Here is a 20,555-nt window from a genome sequence, read left to right on the forward strand (position 1 = left end):
GATTCGATACTGTGATTCGATATATTTTTCTACACAAAAGAAAATCAACGTAGATAGGAATATGGGGTTGATAGGAACGCTGTCAAGACGAATTCGTAAAGTATTTGTTGAGAGAACAATTAAATCCTGAACTATTAGAATGAGTATGAGTCCGGAGATGAGATGAATCCCAATTTATTTTTTCATAGTGTACCTGAATAATAGGTGTTAACCTAACTTTGCCAGTTCACATTCCCAGTTAATTGTCATACAAGTTCATTTCATTCACAAGTGTTATTACTTTCTTCAGATTTTTAATATAGGTTCTCAGATCACTGCTATTAATACTAACCATCACATAATTATGACATAAGAATGACGTCATTATAGTATACAAGTTTACGCAGTGCAGTTGGAAGTTGGGCGGAAAAGTTGGGCGTGAACCGGGGAATGTTATTTATATTTAAAGTGAAAAAATGGTAGTACTTGAACAGTACTTACAGTTATATGAAAGAGAATCACATTTAGTGTCATCGGCATGGAAAACTTTCCATATAATATTTTATGTTGTCATTGCTTTGAGCGGAATTGCTGCAAGTTACACTTTCAGTCATGTACTTGAAAGTTTTGGAGGCAATTGTGTTTTGCACAGTAATGTCACTTTCGTCAGTGACAAAACCGACAACAGTACATCATATTTGACTATCGACTGTGTTAAGACAGAATGGGGAAGACAGAGCGATTGCTCGTTTTGTCAATATGTGCCTGTTTGTTCAGTAATATTTTCTATTGTGTGGATAACATTCTTTTTAATGTGTGGAAGAGGCGGTAAAACTACTCGAGGGTAAGTTAGTCAATATAATTGCTGTTATATTATTTGATGAATTTAAATATATAGGCCAAACACAAGTTCATGGCCACATTACCCCATTATCTCCTGGCTTAGTTGCCTCATGAGTGATGCCCTATTGTTGTCACAAGGTTTGGTAATCTCACTTGGCAACATATTTGTATTTATTGTGCTTCCTCAAATTAGAGGCTGCCATTAGACAAAGCATACAAAACAATATACAGTAAATGATGAAAGATAACAGAGTAAGAAAAAAGTAAACAAGTACACAAACAAACAAACAAACAATGGCAATTTACAGAATAAAAAAAAAGTTACAAGTAAAGAAGCAATGAAAGCTAATAAGAGAAAGAAAAAAGATAATGTTGCGTTAGTTCTTTTCACTTCACTGAATTAGAGTCCATATAGGTGGTTTCGTAAAAGTTTGACTGACTCTCAAATTATGAGGAGGGCCAGTTCATTCAGAAACGATTTGTGCAGTCCTAGGGTCTTACAGAATTTAGAAGAGAAGTTAGGTATCGTTCCTCTTGCTCCAAACATCAATCCCTTAACAGTGATATCGTAAAGTTGGTATTTATCTTTATAATACGGGATGGTTGGAACATAGATTGCTCGTTTCTCCTCATATACGTCTTCAGGCTGTCCTTTATACGTTTCAAACCTGATGGTGGGGTCGATTATCATACCCTGAGACAGAAATTCGCTAATGGCAATATGTCAGTTCGTCTGTTACTGCCATTGTCGGCAGTTCCGTGGACTTCTTCATAGACGGTGTATATTAGTTTTCTAAGGGCATCGGCCAGTTTAGTTCTAATTGCATGGTGCCTATGTATACGCAATGTTTCGCCATAAGGGCAGGCTCCCAGGACGTGTCCAAGGGTTTCTGTCTCACTGAGGCATCGCCTGCAGTGGTTGTCCTGAGACCTACCGGGTATGACTTACAGCACTTACGTTGGCAGTCATCTTGATAGCCTCCTTCCATTCACCGCTAGTCATTCCATCAGGCTTAGTTATCCATTTGTTAGAGGGAGTGAATTCACTGTACAGAATAACACCTTTTCCCTTTTGAGGTAAGTTGCACCATGCATTGTACTCTCGCTGGCGTACTTCAGTCCTAATTTTTCTGGTGTTTATTACTCCTCTCGTAGAAGTTAGGTGTGTTGTTCCATCGATTTGAAGGTTGTTCAAACAATGTTTAGCTTCCTCCATTAGACATCTAGTGTTATTTATGTACATGTTATTACACATATTCAACTTCATGCAAGAGTTGACGTGTTGCAAGTAGGCTTCCCAATGTGCACAGAAAATACCTAAGCCTTTAAATTTTTTGTCGGAATACAACATATTGTCTGGAATATCTCCAGGAAGTTGTAGGATGTCCTTAATTGAGCTTTTAATAAGAAGATCTACATCTTTGAGGAATTTGACAGGTAATTTATCAGGAGGGGTTGTTTGAGATTTCCCAAGGTTTAAACCTGTCTTCAGACAGTTGACTAAACAACAACATAAGTTCAATAGACCTATGCTACATTAGCCATTTACGTTTTAGGATTAAGTACATTACATAAGGATTCTGCTGTATCAGTGACAAATTCATTTGAGATTTCGTTAGTTTAGGCCTGATTAATAAAAACATAATTTAAAATCGATTTTCGATATGACATTTTCATTCTAGTAAGAATTACCGTATTTACTATGCACACACACAGATGCTGACACTTTAATTTTTTATAGGCCTAATTAATCCCAAAATTGATCCAGACAGATTTTTATCTGATCTAGTGGCGAATGCTGTCCGTTGTTGTCAACAAAATGAAATTGACAATATAAAAAAAAGTGTTTATGTTGGTAAAATATCAATATACCATGTGTCTCTTCAGATCTGGGTAATACTAGAAGATGAATTGTTTTGTGTTCAATTGCCTAGTGGATACATTTGAAAAGATACAATTTTGGCATTGTTAATTGTATAGAATAGTTCCAAATAATGTGAACATAATGCCTTTAGAAAAAGTTGATTGTATTGGTGTATCATTTTGTTGTCTCATTTTAAGTCCATAATCCAGTATCTTCAACATTAAAAATCAAACATTTAGGAAATGCAGTGTCATTTTTAGGATTTTATGTTCAAAAATTGATGCAACTTTTTTTTATTTGTATGTATTCTGATTATAACTATAATTTACTTCTGTATGTTCGCCATGTCTACAGAATGCTTTGAAGTAAGACAGTGTACTCTCCAGATAAAACCAAAATATTTACATTTTTATAAAAAAAAATGTACATCGTTATTATGCTGGAATTAGTATACATATGGATTTACATATTTTCCCCCTTAAATTTCAGTTTTATGTTTAATCATAGGTATTGCTGTCTTACCTCAAGTTGCATGTAAAGTTTTATTTTATGCTAAATATGATAATTTCTTTTAACAAAGTTAACATTTGTAATCTGAAAAAAAAAATTGTTTCAGGCTCTCTCAACCATGGAGAATTGTACTTCCATCGTTGATTTTTAATATAACCTTCCTCGGAGTTGCACTTGCAGCAGCATGCAAATTGCATGATGGTATCAACGTCTTCTGCAACTTTTTCCAGGATGATATGGATGAGACAAAGTATGAGGCAATATTTATTACTAATATAACTTTGACAAATTATTAATATTGAATATGTCCACTATTCACAAACATCTTAAGTCCATTGAAGTAAACTTTTCAGGAGAGCAAGTGTGTGTGTGTGTGTGTGTGTGTGTGTGTGTGTGTGTGTGTGTGTGTGTGTGTGTGTGTGTGTGTGTGTGTGTGTGTGTGTGTGTGTGTGTGTGTGTGTGTGTGTGTGTGTGTGTGTGTGTGTGTGTGTGTGTGTGTGTGTGTGTGTGTGTGTGTGTGTGTGTGTGTGTGTGTGTGTGTGTGTGTGTGTGTGTGTGTGTGTGTGTGTGTGTGTGTGTGTGTGTGTGTGTGTGTGTGTGTGTGTGTGTGTGTGTGTGTGTGTGTGTGTGTGTGTGTGTGTGTGTGTGTGTGTGTGTGTGTGTGTGTGTGTGTGTGTGTGTGTGTGTGTGTGTGTGTGTGTGTGTGTGTGTGTGTGTGTGTGTGTGTGTGTGTGTGTGTGTGTGTGTGTGTGTGTGTGTGTGTGTGTGTGTGTGTGTGTGTGTGTGTGTGTGTGTGTGTGTGTGTGTGTGTGTGTGTGTGTGTGTGTGTGTGTGTGTGTGTGTGTGTGTGTGTGTGTGTGTGTGTGTGTGTGTGTGTGTGTGTGTGTGTGTGTGTGTGTGTGTGTGTGTGTGTGTGTGTGTGTGTGTGTGTGTGTGTGTGTGTGTGTGTGTGTGTGTGTGTGTGTGTGTGTGTGTGTGTGTGTGTGTGTGTGTGTGTGTGTGTGTGTGTGTGTGTGTGTGTGTGTGTGTGTGTGTGTGTGTGTGTGTGTGTGTGTGTGTGTGTGTGTGTGTGTGTGTGTGTGTGTGTGTGTGTGTGTGTGTGTGTGTGTGTGTGTGTGTGTGTGTGTGTGTGTGTGTGTGTGTGTGTGTGTGTGTGTGTGTGTGTGTGTGTGTGTGTGTGTGTGTGTGTGTGTGTGTGTGTGTGTGTGTGTGTGTGTGTGTGTGTGTGTGTGTGTGTGTGTGTGTGTGTGTGTGTGTGTGTGTGTGTGTGTGTGTGTGTGTGTGTGTGTGTGTGTGTGTGTGTGTGTGTGTGTGTGTGTGTGTGTGTGTGTGTGTGTGTGTGTGTGTGTGTGTGTGTGTGTGTGTGTGTGTGTGTGTGTGTGTGTGTGTGTGTGTGTGTGTGTGTGTGTGTGTGTGTGTGTGTGTGTGTGTGTGTGTGTGTGTGTGTGTGTGTGTGTGTGTGTGTGTGTGTGTGTGTGTGTGTGTGTGTGTGTGTGTGTGTGTGTGTGTGTGTGTGTGTGTGTGTGTGTGTGTGTGTGTGTGTGTGTGTGTGTGTGTGTGTGTGTGTGTGTGTGTGTGTGTGTGTGTGTGTGTGTGTGTGTGTGTGTGTGTGTGTGTGTGTGTGTGTGTGTGTGTGTGTGTGTGTGTGTGTGTGTGTGTGTGTGTGTGTGTGTGTGTGTGTGTGTGTGTGTGTGTGTGTGTGTGTGTGTGTGTGTGTGTGTGTGTGTGTGTGTGTGTGTGTGTGTGTGTGTGTGTGTGTGTGTGTGTGTGTGTGTGTGTGTGTGTGTGTGTGTGTGTGTGTGTGTGTGTGTGTGTGTGTGTGTGTGTGTGTGTGTGTGTGTGTGTGTGTGTGTGTGTGTGTGTGTGTGTGTGTGTGTGTGTGTGTGTGTGTGTGTGTGTGTGTGTGTGTGTGTGTGTGTGTGTGTGTGTGTGTGTGTGTGTGTGTGTGTGTGTGTGTGTGTGTGTGTGTGTGTGTGTGTGTGTGTGTGTGTGTGTGTGTGTGTGTGTTTTTTTTTTTTTTCAGATAAGAATATTGAAATAAATGTTTGTATAATTGAGAAACAAATAGGAAAGACTGGAGAATGCTGGATTTGCAGTGGAAGACCTGCCCTTGGGCAGAACACTATGAATGAATGAATTAAAAAACACGGACATATAGTTGGACTTGGTATTTTTTTTTACAGGATAGTGGGCAGTGGCGTATACAAAACATACTAATATGTCAGGTAATAAGTCAAATTCTGTAAATTTTGGACTTTGTATGTTTGCCAATTCAGGTCTTCATATTAAATTTGCATTTTCAAATTCAGTGCATCAAATAATAGTAACTGTACTGCCATTAGATAAAGAATTAAATATCAGTTAAATGACTTTTTTTTACTTTTTCTATTGTTCAAAATAGCTTTAATTTTCATAGTGTCTTATTGTTTTAATAAATTTTTAGCAATGGAAGAAATCTATCTTGTACCATGTTCTAGAGTTTTGAAGAGAGAAGTGATAGTAGTTTATCATTAGGAAAAGATTTTCTTTGAACTTTTACCATTATTTTAAGCACGTTTCTAAACGACATTTTGAATGTTGGATCTGTCTTCGTATTTGGGTAAAAAACTTACAACTTGATCACTCCATTACAGTAGTAACCTGTTATAGTGTGAACAAATATGTAACCTCCATTTTACCTGAAGACGAAGATAAAATTGTCTTGATTTTTATACCTACAATGGATATGTAGTATATTTGTGTATATGAGAGCTGTAGAAAAAAAACTTTTACTTTCTCAGTATACAGAATGTGGCGAAACAATTAGATTATTTATAATTTTGAAAGGGATACTTTAATTGCAATGTAAGAAAATTACAAAGGAAAGCATTATGCCATATAGTCACCTTTTGAAGGTGACTAGATACTTAGTGAGCTCTGTCAGATTCAAGATCAATCTCAACACGTCACTAATATTGCCTATGCAGAATTTAATTGCACTTCATTAATCAGATTTTTTCAATTTAGAAATGACATAAAAACTGTAGACCTCTTTGTTGCCATACCATTACCTGTGGTGCATTCTGGAATGTAGACAGCATAATAATGATTAATGGAGCAGTGGTGGAATTTTGGCAGGGCAAATGGAAATATCCCACCAAAATCTGCCATCAAATACCGAATTTGTTCACCAAAAATTCCACTTGACATAAGGGATTTAAGTCTGAGTCTCCAGCTTGGAAATCTGACATTCTACCTGTTCAGCTGATAGTGACTGTATTGTTGTTTTTGTAGAATGTGAGGCGTGTTCTTAAAGTAAGTTCTGTTTTCAATTACAGCCGTCACATCGCTGCAATCGTTAATTTTGCACATGTGTGTTTTCTTCTTCAGTCCTCAGGCAAGCTGTGCATGCAGTTTCAAGCTTCAGTCCTTGTGTGTGGTTAGTTGTGATCAGTTGAAATGTTTAAAGTGATCGAGCACCCCACCGACTGTGAGATGCAGTCTGTTATCCGTTTCTTGAATGCGAGAAACATCAAACCAGCTGACATTCATCGTCAACTTTGTGAGGTGTATGGTGATGATGCCATTAGTGATGGAATGGTCAGGAGATGGGTTAGGAAGTTCAACGAGGGCCGCGTCTCTGTGCATGACGAGCAGTGTACCGGTCGGCCATCTTTGATCAATGACGATTTGGTGCGTGCTGTCAATGAAAATATTCATGAGGATAGGAGGTTCACAATTTCTTCGCTTTTCTTGAATTTTCCACAAATGTCGCAGAGTGTTCTCTACAAAATTGTGACAGATCGATTACGATATCGAAAATTGTGCTCACGATGGGTACCCAAGATGCTCACCGAGGAACACAAAACCAAACAAGCTTCCAGTGCATTGAGCTTTCTCACACGTTACAGTGAGCAAGGCGATGAGTTTCTTGACCATATCGTGACAGGTGACGAGACTTGGGTGTCTCACATGACACCTGAATCGAAGCAGCAGTCCCTGGAATGGAGGCACACTGCATCACCAAGGAAAAAGAAATTCAAACAAACCATGTCAAGACGCAAGATCATGTGCACTGTTTTTTGGGACAGAAAAGGAGTCCTACTAACCAAATTCTTGCCTCAGGGTGAAACCATTAATAGAGAAACCTATTGTCAGACCTTGAAGAAGCTCCGTCACGCAATTCAGAACAAGAGACTTGGGATGCTGACTGATGGAGTTGTGTTGCTTCTTGACAACGCTCGGCCACACACAGCTCGTGACACCCAAAATCTCATCTCGAAATTTGGCTGGGAACAAATTGACCATCCCCCCCTACAGCCCGGATTTGGCTCCAAGTGACTTTCATTTCTTCCTGCACATCAAGAAGTTCCTTGGTGGTCAACGTTTTGATGGCGACGATGAAGTGAAAACAGCAGTGCGGGAGTGGTTCGCATCACAGGCGGGCGAATTCTACAATGAGGGGATAGTACGACTTGTGCCACAACCCGATAAATGCCTCAATAATGGTGGAGATTATGTTGAGAAGTAATTGAAGTGTGGGGAATACAATGCAACAAAAATGGTTTGTAAATATCTTCCCATTTACTTACTACACTCTTTTGGAACTTACTTTAAGAACATGCCTCGTATTTTCATGAAAAACTTCTATTAAGGATGTTTTAGTAATATGACATCTAATAAAATATGGGTGTTGCTGAATGTAAATAACTCAACTGTTTCTGACAGATCTTGTACGAAGTATGAATGAAAAGTATTGTGATGCTGAATAAATTCGATTTCGAGACTTCCTTAAATATTCACATTTTCAGCTTTGTTTTACTGAATATACACAATGAATTTAAAATATGGAGACAAACATCATCAGGTGAAAAAGTGCTGTTTTTTGTGCTTATATTCCGCTGCATATTTGTGTGAAAGAAAGCAGTTTATTAAACTGTTACTTGAACACAACATTTGTTTGTTACTTTTCAGTTGTCAGGATCTCGCCAGATACCAACTGATGGAGGGAAATACAGGTCTCATGACTTACGGTTATATGAAAGCTGCTCAGGTTAGTCTTGTCATTTTTATTCATTTTTCTATGAGAAAGGGAAGTTACATCGGCTTTCATTTTGAACTGGGTAGTTTTGTGGGCAAGAGGAGAATGTGGCCTATAAGAATAGGGAGGAAAGCATTGGCACAGACAGAGGACGGAGTATCTCACTTGTATTTTCTGTACAAAACTTCGTCTCCTACCTGCAAAATGTCAACATGATTCTGGATACAGTGTAGGAAAGCTTATCTTTGCAGACCACCATACAAGTTACCATGTTACTTCTTCATCAGCTGTTATATTCGTCTGTTAATATATTTTTACTGCTATTACCATATCTATACTAATAATAAATCTGTAGCCGAAATTTTTCTGGAATTTTCGATTTTCCAAAAATAATTGGTCCTAACATATATAATTAACCGCCCTGAAACCGAAAATCGCTTTTTTGAAATTTTTGTTTGTATGTCTGTCTGTCTGGATGTTTGTTACTTTTTCACGCGATAGTGGCTGAACCGATTTATATGAAAATTGGAATATAAATTAAGTTCGTTGTAACTTAGAAATTAGGCTATATGGCATTCAAAATATTTTATTTAAAAGGGGGGTTATGAGGGGGCTTGAATTAAATAAATCGAAATATCTCCCTTATTATTAATTTTCATGAAAAATATTACATAACAAAAGTTTCTTTAAAAATAATTTCCGATAAGTTTTATTCTATGCAAAATTTTGATAGGACTGATATTTAATGAGATAAATGAGTTTCAAAATTACAATAACGCCATTTAAGGTGGTGTAATGAAATAAAAAACAAATGACTTCGTCTATAAGGAGCCTTGGACAACAACAATCGAAAGCTATGAAACATAGCCTACAGAGAATGTTTCTATGTTTGTATGAAGTAATATTGGAAGCTAAATTAACCGATTTGTATAATTAATTATTAATTCACCATTGGAAAGTGTAGTTTCTCTAGATGGACATAATGCTATAATGTTATTACAGTAACTTCTGAGTGAATCGAGGACAGGTAAGATTAAAATAGCTTCTTATGCACAGAAAACTTGATACGCTATTCTGTACATTCGTTTCCTGTATTTCCTAAAATAATTTTAATGACCAAATGAACGGTCTCTGGATCAAAATGATCGCATTTTAATTTTTTTAATACAATTTAAATTAAGTAACATAATAAACGATTTGTCCTTCTATCAAACACAAATGTTCTCTGGATCAAATGTCCTATTTTAATTATGTAATTACTTTATATTTATTTCTAACGGGTGCAGCGGAGCACACGGGTACGGCTAGTTTTAAATATATCCAAAACTTCAGTAGTAATAATTCTTATATGATTCAAGAGAGGGTTAGTTGACAAACTGAAAAATATACACTACTCGCGAGAAGACTGTAAGAAATCCAGAGAGGTTGCTGTTTCATCTCAGGAACAAAACAATAATGCGTGATCTCGTTTCAGTACCACCAAATTCACTTTTGAAAATATCTGTTGAAGATGTTGGTAAAATTGTGTTAAAGATAGTATCAGAGCAACTAAAAAGATACAGATCTCAGCATGGATAAACGTGACTGGTAATTGGTTGTGTATTGATGATCTAATTTAATACTACCGGTATCTACAGTTTAAAATAACTTGTACATAGTGAACCCATATAAAGGTGGTTTTATATACTGATTTTCTTCTCATTTTGTTACAGATCTCAGCGTGGATAAACGTGGCTGGCTGGTCACTGAGTATACTTATGTTACTTTTGCGCTGCTTTTGTGCTCCTGACTTTCAACTTGTGGAAATATCAATCCTTGCTCCAACACCTGTGCAAGAACATGTAAGTTACACATTACCTGTCATGAATTCTTTTTCCTCATCAACACCCAACTCTAAGGCCTTATTTACTAGAAGTGTTATGACTCTTGGATGTACTTTACTACGAGAATTTTCAAAATGTCTTTGATTGAAAGTTCGTCACATAGGGAATGTATGGAGTCTTCAGTGTAAAACTCACAGGAGGTAAAATCATATAACAGCCATTCCATGCAGACGGGTGTGACATTTGCATAACATTTTTAACTAGTTTACTGACCCCCGATTTTTTGCAGTGCATGCTACAAGTCTTATACCTGGATCACAGTGTAATACATTAAACCTTGCACCTACTGTGTAATTATTGTCGCAGAATTCTAACTATACTTAAGATAGCAGCATCGTAAATGTCCGAGGACGGGTGTGACAAAAATATGCACTTACAGTGAACATCTCTAATGAAAACAAGAAAACTCTGTGAACTTAATAAAATAAAACACTTTTCAGGTGGATGGATGTGACACTGTGAAGTTATATTTGGCCTGTGTTGTGTATCAAAATAATTAAAATTTAAAACTAAAAATGATCCATATGATCTTAGGGAGCACTAAATTAAATAGTAGTAATTGTAATAAAATATTTTAACAACATTACAACAAACATAAACATAGAAATCAATTGAAGTAGTACTTAAGGTACGGTCACACGTCGCTACTTTTGCAGCGCTGCAGTACAAAAAACTGCACAACTCTTGTACTGCGACGTGTGAACAATGGTGCAACCCGAAAAGTAGCGGCTGCCGAACCTGCTGCCTGCTACTTTTCCATGCTGCGTGCAGCTTAAAAGTAGCAACGTGTGAACAGGGCTCTCAGGGTTGCAGCCGCAGCATTTTTGATATCGGTTTTGTTGAAACTTTTGCTGCGGTTGCAACCAGTGTTACCACCCAAATATTTCAATGATACTTTTATTGTTTGGATATATTTTAATGTTAAATGTGATGAAAATAAATTATTTGTAACAGTTATTAAATGCACAACACAGTCTGAGCATAATTGCTGACGATATAATTCATTTTTTAAATTTTCCGTAGCATAGTTCCAAACAGGAGGGTTGCCAACATTGATTACTTGAATATATTGTTGGTTATCATTTAAGTATATAGGCGTTTTTAAAAGCTTTATAGTAAAAATAATGCCAATTTCTGAATACTAGATACGACAGAAAAGCAAATAATAGATAAGGAAGCTTTCGCACGAATTTCTTAATAATGCGAACATAACCACAAAATGTATATTGAGAAGTCAACACGGAGATGGAAACCTGCAGAATGACTGCAGCTGCAAAAGTAGCGCCTTGTGTGTGAACAGACTCACAACCTCCAGTTGCAACTTTTGCAGCACCCGGGTTGCGCAGCACGAAAAGTAGCGTGCAGCACGCTACTTTTGGCTTATGTGTGAACACGACACGCAACTTTTGCAGCTGCAGTACAAAAGTTGCACTGCAAAAGTAGCGATGTGTGACCGTACCTTTAGTTCTAAAATTGTTCAAGAACATCAATACTTCTAGAAAATACATAATAGATCTTGTTTCCTGTAATCTTTATAGTTGGTTCTGGAAGAATACCTATCAGTTGTTCATATGAAACATAAGACGCATAATTTCAGTTGATTCTGAAAATATGAGTGTTTCTCGTCACACACTCTCAAGCATATAATTTTAACTTCATCTTCTTCAGCTGCCAGAACCTCGTTCCAAGATTTCTTCCTTTTCTTGAACACTGTACTTGGAACATCTGGATTTGCTTCCAAAAGTTTTTCAATAACTGCCTGTTTTTTACTCGGGCTTGTAGGAAGCACCTTCTTCACTCTTTTAACTGCCTTACAAACGAAGTGACTGCACACACTTGTAAGAACCAAGCTCAGGAGTTCCATTTCCAGCCTTTGCCTACTGCTCTCTTCTACCTTTCAGCATCCTTACATCCTTTGGCCTTCAGTTTGTTCATGTCTCCAGATAAACATTTCTTTACATATTTGTTCACCTCTTCCTATCTCTCTCCCTTTCCTTCAACAAGTAAACTTTTTTGGCTTCTTCATTTTCATTCAGTTTGTTTCTCCAATTTTGTTTTGATGTTCTCCACTTTTCTGTATTCATATATGAAGAATAATAATAAGAATAAAAGCATTTGAAATGTCTTACATTTTGGAGCAAGAACAAAATTCATTCATATTTTTTAAAAACTATCCTTATTTGTGAGAATGAGCCTATATGACATGAATACATACAACCACAGAAGTCTCCTATAAAATTCAACTTAATTTAATTTAATTTAATTCACTTTTCCGTAGGTAATAGTAAATAAAGTTTATCCATGACCATACCGAAAAACATGCCTTTACTAAATACTTTTGCGTTTGTAAAGTAGGCTTTTATTCAACATTACTTTATTCCACTAGTGAGATAAAGACTTTACCTCACAATTTGAACTTTATCTCACAGTTCATTAGTATTTTCTTAGTACCTAGGTACACACGTATACTTTTCCATTCAACTATTACTCAAGAAGTTAATATATTAGTTACTAGATGTCAGTACCTCTACTTCTATATTACCATTTCTTAAATTACATACACTCAATCTCCTTCTCTTTTCTCTATCTACTACGTGGTAATTTGTGCATTGCATCCATATCTAATATATATATTTTTTTAAATTTGTAATAATTTACCTTTTGGGAGGCGAGGAGACTTGAACCTGCGAAGTTGGGTTTATAGAATTTTAAAACAACACACGTTAGTCAACTGAGCTAAACATACACGATAATAAATTATGTTTTAATATTCCTCTTAAGTTTACAGAAGTAAAATGTGAAATTATTTTAATCACATTAGTCCCTTGAACACTTCTAAATAATCCCTGAACCTTCAAAAAGGCGAAAATACACGTTTAAAATGAAAAAAAATATATATTAAAATTATATAATTAATTATAATTTGTTATTTATCCAACGCCTTAATTACCATTCTTCACTAATCATGGCCTCCTACATCATGATACCTAGTACACGTATCGATTCTAAAATCCATGCCATGATATGTGATTATATGAGGACTTATTTTCAACATATTTTCTTTTATAAAGCATAATTTTTCGTTATGGTCATGGATAAAATTACGTATGGTACTTGTGAGCGTGATCTTTATTGCACTCATGTAATTTAAGCACGAGGCGTTAGCCTCGTGCTTAAATCTTTCCACTTGCGCAATAAAGATGCACTTACCTCACAAGTACCATAAATAACTATTAATGACCTCAGTCATACTCTGTAGGACGGGTGTGACAGACATTAACCAGAGCTTTATTATGTCTTAATTCTGAATCAAACAAAAGTAATATTCAGATTGTATTGACCAGTGACTCAACCTTACTTCTGTAAACTTTTATTTCTTTTACAGTTTATTATTAATAAATAAAATAAACTTCAGAGTAATTTTTGAGATGGGTGTGACACAACTGTTATCATTAATGTAATTAAAACTCGTTATCTACCTAACCTGCTTTTAGAATGAATTCCTAAAATGAGAAAGAAAACTACTGGTGTAGATAAGATGACACCAAATCAGCTGATTGATGAAAAGAAGGAATAATTCAAGGACACTCCAACATAGATAATTTTTGAGACTGAAGTTCAGCATATACACACTTTACATTTGTTCATAAAATAGATACAAATACAGTGAACTAAGTTGTTGAACTTATTTCTACTGTAAAATATACATAATAAGGGTTTATTATTATTAGTCTTCAGGAAGAAATACTGGTACTAAACTTTAAAAAATAATATCCAGGCACAGTTTAGCATGGAATGGCTGATAAATTATTTCGCTATCTAGACATATTTCCTTCATAAACATAACTGATTGGTGTAGAAATTTTAAAACATTAAGAGAAGGAAGAAAATTTCTATGATTGTACAGAATCAATAATGAAATACAAGATGCTTAAGAATAGGTAGCCAACCAGTGAATAGTTTGGGAAGCTAGAAGTAAGTGAATTATGCTATACTATAGCGTTGAATGCTGAGAATTAGTATTTGTTGCAGATTTTATCATCCAGCCAAGAAAGCCTAGATGCTACTTGTGAGGAAGTGAATGGTCATGGGAATCTCGGACCCAAGGAAAGTCAAGCTTGAATTGCTCTGCTGGTTTAGTCTGAGTGCTGACCTTTCTTCTTTTGTTGCATTGTCTTTTCAAGGACAGAGTTGCACACATGCGTGGTTTGAGACGACCATGGTTATCTTCACTGTGTGAATTTTAGTCTCCTGTGTAATATATTTATTACCATTTTTACATTTAAGCACATAATTCGTAGTCATTAGTAATATAGTTGAAATTTTAAGTAATTGTTTTCATGATAATTATAAATCTATTATATTTATGATTTTTCTGTAAATCATTTCATTAGTCCAGAAAAAATTAATATATTATAGGAAGATTAAGTGTGGGGAGAAACGCAAAATAATTAACTCATCTTTATGATATTTTAATGACTCGTGCTTGTGCAAAAACTAGTGCTTAAGAGTAGCATAAAATCCATGATTAGTCATTACTGCACTTTTAGTACCTACTTCGAAAAGAGGGAAAAGACATGCGGAACTGAAGTCATTGGTTCCAGGCAGTAAAAACTTTTATTCGTGAATGAAGGTGAAGGTAAAATTCTTATGTCCAGACCCGCCATTACTCCATTTTCAGTTTTTGATAACAGATGTCAAGATCACGATTTTGGAGGCCTCTGGTGGAAAAGTGCTGGAACATGTGGATTCTCTATAATTCTGTATGTAACAGTATCCATCAATGTGTTAGTGCAAAATATATTAATTGAAAATAAGTTGAGATCACCAATGATTTGTTTATTAAGTTCTCTACAAATTAGATTAATTAAATATATATCAATAGCATAATATTATTTAATTTCAATTTTTGTTTTACTTATAGTTATTTGAATTTAATGAGATGTTTTCTTCAGTGTGCAAGCTTGAATGAAAAGAAGTACTGCTGCAGTCAGCATGCTACTTTGATATGTGATAAATATCATCCTCAGCCTGCTGTTAGTTTTTTTTTTTTTTTTTATGAAAACTGACACCTGATATCACTACAAACATGGGATGTATATATGAAATGTGGTAACTTCCATTTTAAAACGTCTTTCACTGTAATTTAGTTAGTTTAAAAATCACATTTCATTTCGATGTCAACATTTATTGATAGGCCTAATACTTTTCATTACATATTATTATTTCCATTATTTGTAGTATGATTATATTTTGAATTTAATTTTACATATTATCGCCATTATTTGCAGTATGATTCCTATTTTGAATTTAATTTGATGTTAATGAACTTTCATAATAAGAAATATTTTTGTTCTTCCATATGTTGTCATTAATATAAAGTCATATACAGGATTGCGCTCAAATTCCCGAGCTCAGTGTTTCATCTTCCATGCACTATGTCATTGGAAAAAAAGTGAAATTTTCGGTAAGGGAGAGGATTATTTGAAATTTCGAATGATAGTGTATTCCAATTCGAGAATAGAATCAATCACACAGTGAATATTACCATGGAAGTTTCAAATTTAACTTGTAGCATGGGGAGAAATGCTAGATCATATGTTACACAGGAAATTCCCTACAAAGATTGCGAGGACAAATAACCTGTGAAAGTTAATAATGACAAGAAGTCTAATTTGGTACAACAGAACAGTTCTCTTTCCTACGACAGAAAGAATTTGAAAGTTCATTTGCTAATCAGTAGCAGCCTTACTCCCCCAGATCGAATTTTAACGAAATGTATTAATTAACAGTTTTTAAAACAATGACTGAATTTAAATTTATTTAAAGTGGGTAAAATATTTTCCTAAGTTTTTCTTGAAAACTGGTACATAATTTTCCCATATTTGTATTCAAACCTTTTGTACCTAGATTCCTTTCTAACTTGCGACAGAGAAATCTGTAACTTTGCAGACTGACATACAATTATTATTGTTTGAGGTGAGCTTTAGATGTCAGTATGTACTTCTTTTTTTCTGTACATATTTATACATCTTTATGTATGGGCCATTTTTTTTTAATAAAGGTGAAACTGCGGAAAAAAAATTTGGTATGAGGTTGTAATGAAAAGAGGTATCACTATTCATCACATGATTGTGAAATGTAAAATGGCAGTCAGAAATTTAGATAAAGATTATGTTAGCCACAGATTTGAAGTTAATGTAGAAGGAATCATTTCAGTTTTATGAGAAACTGTTATACATTTGAAATAGCATGATGGTTAACAAATTTAAAATTAAAATTGAATGGCTCAAAACTATATTTAACTGTAAACACATCTGAATTATCACGTGAATAGCCTACACACAAATTTGTCTCTATTATTTTTGTCAATGTAGAAAATATGCGATGCTTGTATATTGAGTGACTTTGTTACTGTATTTTCTTATCCTTAAATGTAGAGTTCTAAACGAAGATAGTTTATTGGAAATAATATTCTTGTATATTCAACTTGTCAATATTTCATACATTTGTAAATTGTTACTTCGATATTTTAAAATATTTATCATCTTTGGTAGTAAAATATCATGCTTTCCATTGGACTAAGATTCATGCGTTCAAACTCTGTCAAAGGTGATGGAGTTTTGAGGCAATGAAAATTCTTAATGTGGCTTCCTTCAGTTGGGTATCATAATATGTCTTAGGTTTAAGGTATCTGAATGAAAGGGATCCAGGGAAAATTGATCCACCATTTCTCGCCCATTTACTACTTTGTAGAAGTTTATATGTCTGTGTGACTTCTCTGTGACCTCTGTTTTGTCTTCAAAGTATAAATTAGACTCTCTCGGCTGCCATGACATTCATATTATACGCTCATATATTTATTTGTTATGTGTGCGGCTCAAAACTATGTTTGAAATAAAATGTATCTTCAGTAGAGTTGGATTGTGTATTCTGCTGTATCTTGTAAGCTGTTTCTGCACTAGTTGTTAAAAGTTGGAAAGTTGTTAAACTAATGGTTTATTGTCCATCTGGGTTAATAGAAAAGTAAAGTTATGATCAGAAGTGAGATATGTACGATTAAATAGAAAAGTGAACTATTATGCCACTACTAATGTGGCTATGTGACAATTTGACATTGAGCCCAGATATATTTGCAAAAAGAAATCTGAAGTATGTCTGCAAAAGTAAGAACCTAGAATATAATCATCATTGTTGTCACCAGCGTCATTCTGCAAAAGAAAGAACTTAGAATATGATCTCCATCATCACCACCACCATTTTATATTACTTTGGCAGTCTGTTATTTTTCATTCTTGGTGTGTGTTCTTTCTATTTATTTCTGTAATTGTCAATGATTTCAGTAATACTCTTTATACCTTGTTCTGTAGGTATACCATTATTGTTCCCCCCCCCCCCCCCCCCGGGAGGCTTCTGTTATTTCTATTTGATTTTTTTGTGTGTCCAGCTTTTAGATCCATATATGAGGAGTGGAATGGCCAACACTTTATAAAATTTCGAGTGTAGTTTCCTTTTTTAAAAGTGTTCGTCTTCATGCACTACAAAAATCCTTAAATTTTTATGTCAATGTCTTTATTTTCCATAAATGAAACCTGACATCCCAAAATTAAAACAGTTATCTTGTTAAATAATATCATTCTCTATTGGTACTATTTTAGCTCTTATTGGATTTTTACCATTGAAGACCAATATTTTTGTTTTTTCTGTTAACTTAATGTTAAACTTTTTAACTGTTTGGTTAAATTTAAAAGCAGCTTTTAGCAACTAATTTTTGAACTGGAAATCGTAAAATCAATCCCTTTAAGGTATAGTCGTAAAATCAATCCCTTTAATTATTAAGTTCGTCTGCAATCCAGCCATCCAGTAATCATTAATTTCGTTAATGAATAAACTAAATAGAACTGGAGATAGAGGACAGTCCTGTCTAACCCCTTGATTTATCACTTCTTTACCATGACTTAATATACCTAATTTATTTTTATTTATATGTAATTATTTGTATATGAACTTTGTACTCTTCTAATCACATTGTTATTAAGTATATGTCATAATCAAAGGCCTTTTCGTAATCTATAAATGCAGAGAAGTATGGTTGGTTAAATTTTATTTTATTATTATTATTATTATTATTATAATCTATGCATGATATTTTTTAATGCTTTGCTGTACATTTGTTGTTAATAGTTTTGATTATACTCCGGCATATATTTTGTAACATGCGTTCAGCAGACATAGGACTGTAATTTATACATTCTGGTATATTAAGGGTACCAGATTTTTTTCACAGTTTCCGACGACAGATATCGACATATGAAGCAACTACTTTGAACACTTCTATTAGTTTGCCATTTACTTAGGCCTATTTTTTTTTTCACAGCTTCTTCTCCTTTGCCATGAATTTACCTTATTTTCTGCAAATCGTTCTGGGTAAAGTCTGTGAAATTTCTATGTCTATTACTGAAGAACATGTTTTTATACACTGCAGAAATACGAATTTCCAAATTTACGAAAGCTTCAAACACTAAAGTCGTGACAGTTTTTCTTTCAGTAGTCATTGCTGTAAAAAAAATGTTACTTCCGTAATAAGTATGGCCTTTGAGAGATGCATTCGTAAACAAAAGTATGTATCTTGTTATAGGGGAGAACGTGCATGCAAAATATTTTTCATCGAAATATGCATAATCAATTGGACCTAAACTCATCGGTTCCTGTTACCAGTGAAATAATGTAGTACATATTATTATTATATGCAAGCAACATGCATCATGCATATATATCTGGGTTTTATTCATTGTTAATTTTTAAGACAATATAAAATCTTGACATTCTCAAAGAATTATTAACAAATAAAATTAACATATTGTTGTAACTATTTGAAATGTTGAGTGTGACTGCACGAAAAAAAGTAATTCTCTTGTTCCGTACTTGCATTTGGTTAGTTGTAATTTTATAGATGAACATGATGCTTCATCACTTTTCTTTATTATTTTTTTAAATGAGTAGGCATAAATAGAGTTCTTTAAAAAGAATTAGCAGTAATGACGTGCATATATGAAATCATACACGTCATGCAACTTGTTTGGCATTTTAAAGTACAGTAGAACTTCGATTATCGTGAATGACTGTTGTTTCTTTTAACCATCATATGCTGTTCACTACCATTGAATTACATTTATCATCGAGATAAAATTTATTTGTTTGTGTTCGATTATCAGTCAACAAGACATCACTGATGAGAAAATGGAAGATACGAAGGAGATGTAGAGAAAGAATCGTGAAAGGAAAAATAGTTATAGAAAACCTAAACTCGGTTTTATGGCAGTGGGGTATCAGAAATTAAGAAAAAAAAGACATATTTATAACGTAATTTTAAAGAATGTGGTAGCATAATATATGGTTTTGTGAAATATGGTAGATCACTAAGAAAGAGGAACTGAAAATTAAATTAATAGAGATGGATTATTAGCGAAGATTAGCCAGAAATATTGATGAAATAAAAAGAGTAAAAAGTATAGAGATAATGAAAGTTAATAAACCACTAACTGGTGAAATACGAAATAAGAAGTTAACCTGTTCACCGCTGTGGAGTAACGGTTAGCATGTCTGACCTTGAAAAAAGCGGGTCAGTTTCAAATCCTGGTTGGGACAAATTGGTTGATATTTTTTCCAGGGTTTTCCCTCAACCCATTAAGAGCAAATGCTGGGTAACTTTCGGCGCTGGACTCTGAATTCATTTCTCTGACATTGTCATCTTCATCTCATTCAGATGCTAGATAACTACAACAGTTAATAAAGCGTCGTAAAATAACCAATTAAAAAAATAAGTTAATTTGGTATGGCCCTATACAGAGTATGAAATACGATTGCCAAAAAAACTAATGAGCTGAATATCATCAGGAAAAAAAGAAGACGTACTGTAGAAGACCCAGGAATGGGACTCGTAGGGAAAAAGAGCTTTGCATGAACAAAGCCTGAAAGGATAGTGGATAGATAGGAGTTTATACATGCTGAGAATCCAGAAATGTCTAAAGACGTTGTAAAGGAATGATGATGGTGATGGTGATGAGGACAATGTTACATAACCATTACTCTGAAGCGTATCATACTGAGCAACTGATTGCCAGCAACTCGTCAACTTGTTTTTCACACCAAAGTGCCACAAATATTGTTCATCTGAATCTGAAGCACACTTAATTTAACAATTTGCTGATTTGCCTTAGAAGTACAATTCAGGTGGTTTCATTTTTCTGGCTGAGATAGATTCTCCAACACTACGCATCCTGTGTGAAGGCTGTTGCGTAGCTTAAAAATGGCACTGTATGTGTTATTAATTTAGTCAGTTTTGTTGTGACACACACACACACACACACACACACACACACACACACACACACACACACACACACACACAAGTACGTTTATAAGTAACTTGATTGAATTTTTTGAAAGAATTGTT

General features: G+C 34.9%; 1 protein-coding gene across 1 annotated transcript; it reads left to right on the top strand.

Annotated features, from left to right (window-relative positions):
• The first annotated feature begins 408 nt into the window (after nt 1-408).
• Nucleotides 409-15,180, top strand: LOC138704773 (transmembrane protein 179B). Its single transcript, XM_069832999.1, has 5 exons — nt 409-823; nt 3,303-3,446; nt 8,150-8,228; nt 9,929-10,057; nt 14,132-15,180. Exons 1-5 carry the CDS (start codon nt 456-458, stop codon nt 14,219-14,221), a joined length of 810 nt encoding a protein of 269 aa, XP_069689100.1. The 5' UTR covers nt 409-455; the 3' UTR covers nt 14,222-15,180.
• Nucleotides 15,181-20,555: the final 5,375 nt, after the last annotated feature.

The sequence above is a fragment of the Periplaneta americana genome, chromosome 8 (assembly GCF_040183065.1).
Source record: "Periplaneta americana isolate PAMFEO1 chromosome 8, P.americana_PAMFEO1_priV1, whole genome shotgun sequence".
Classification (NCBI taxonomy): Eukaryota; Metazoa; Arthropoda; class Insecta; order Blattodea; family Blattidae; genus Periplaneta; species Periplaneta americana.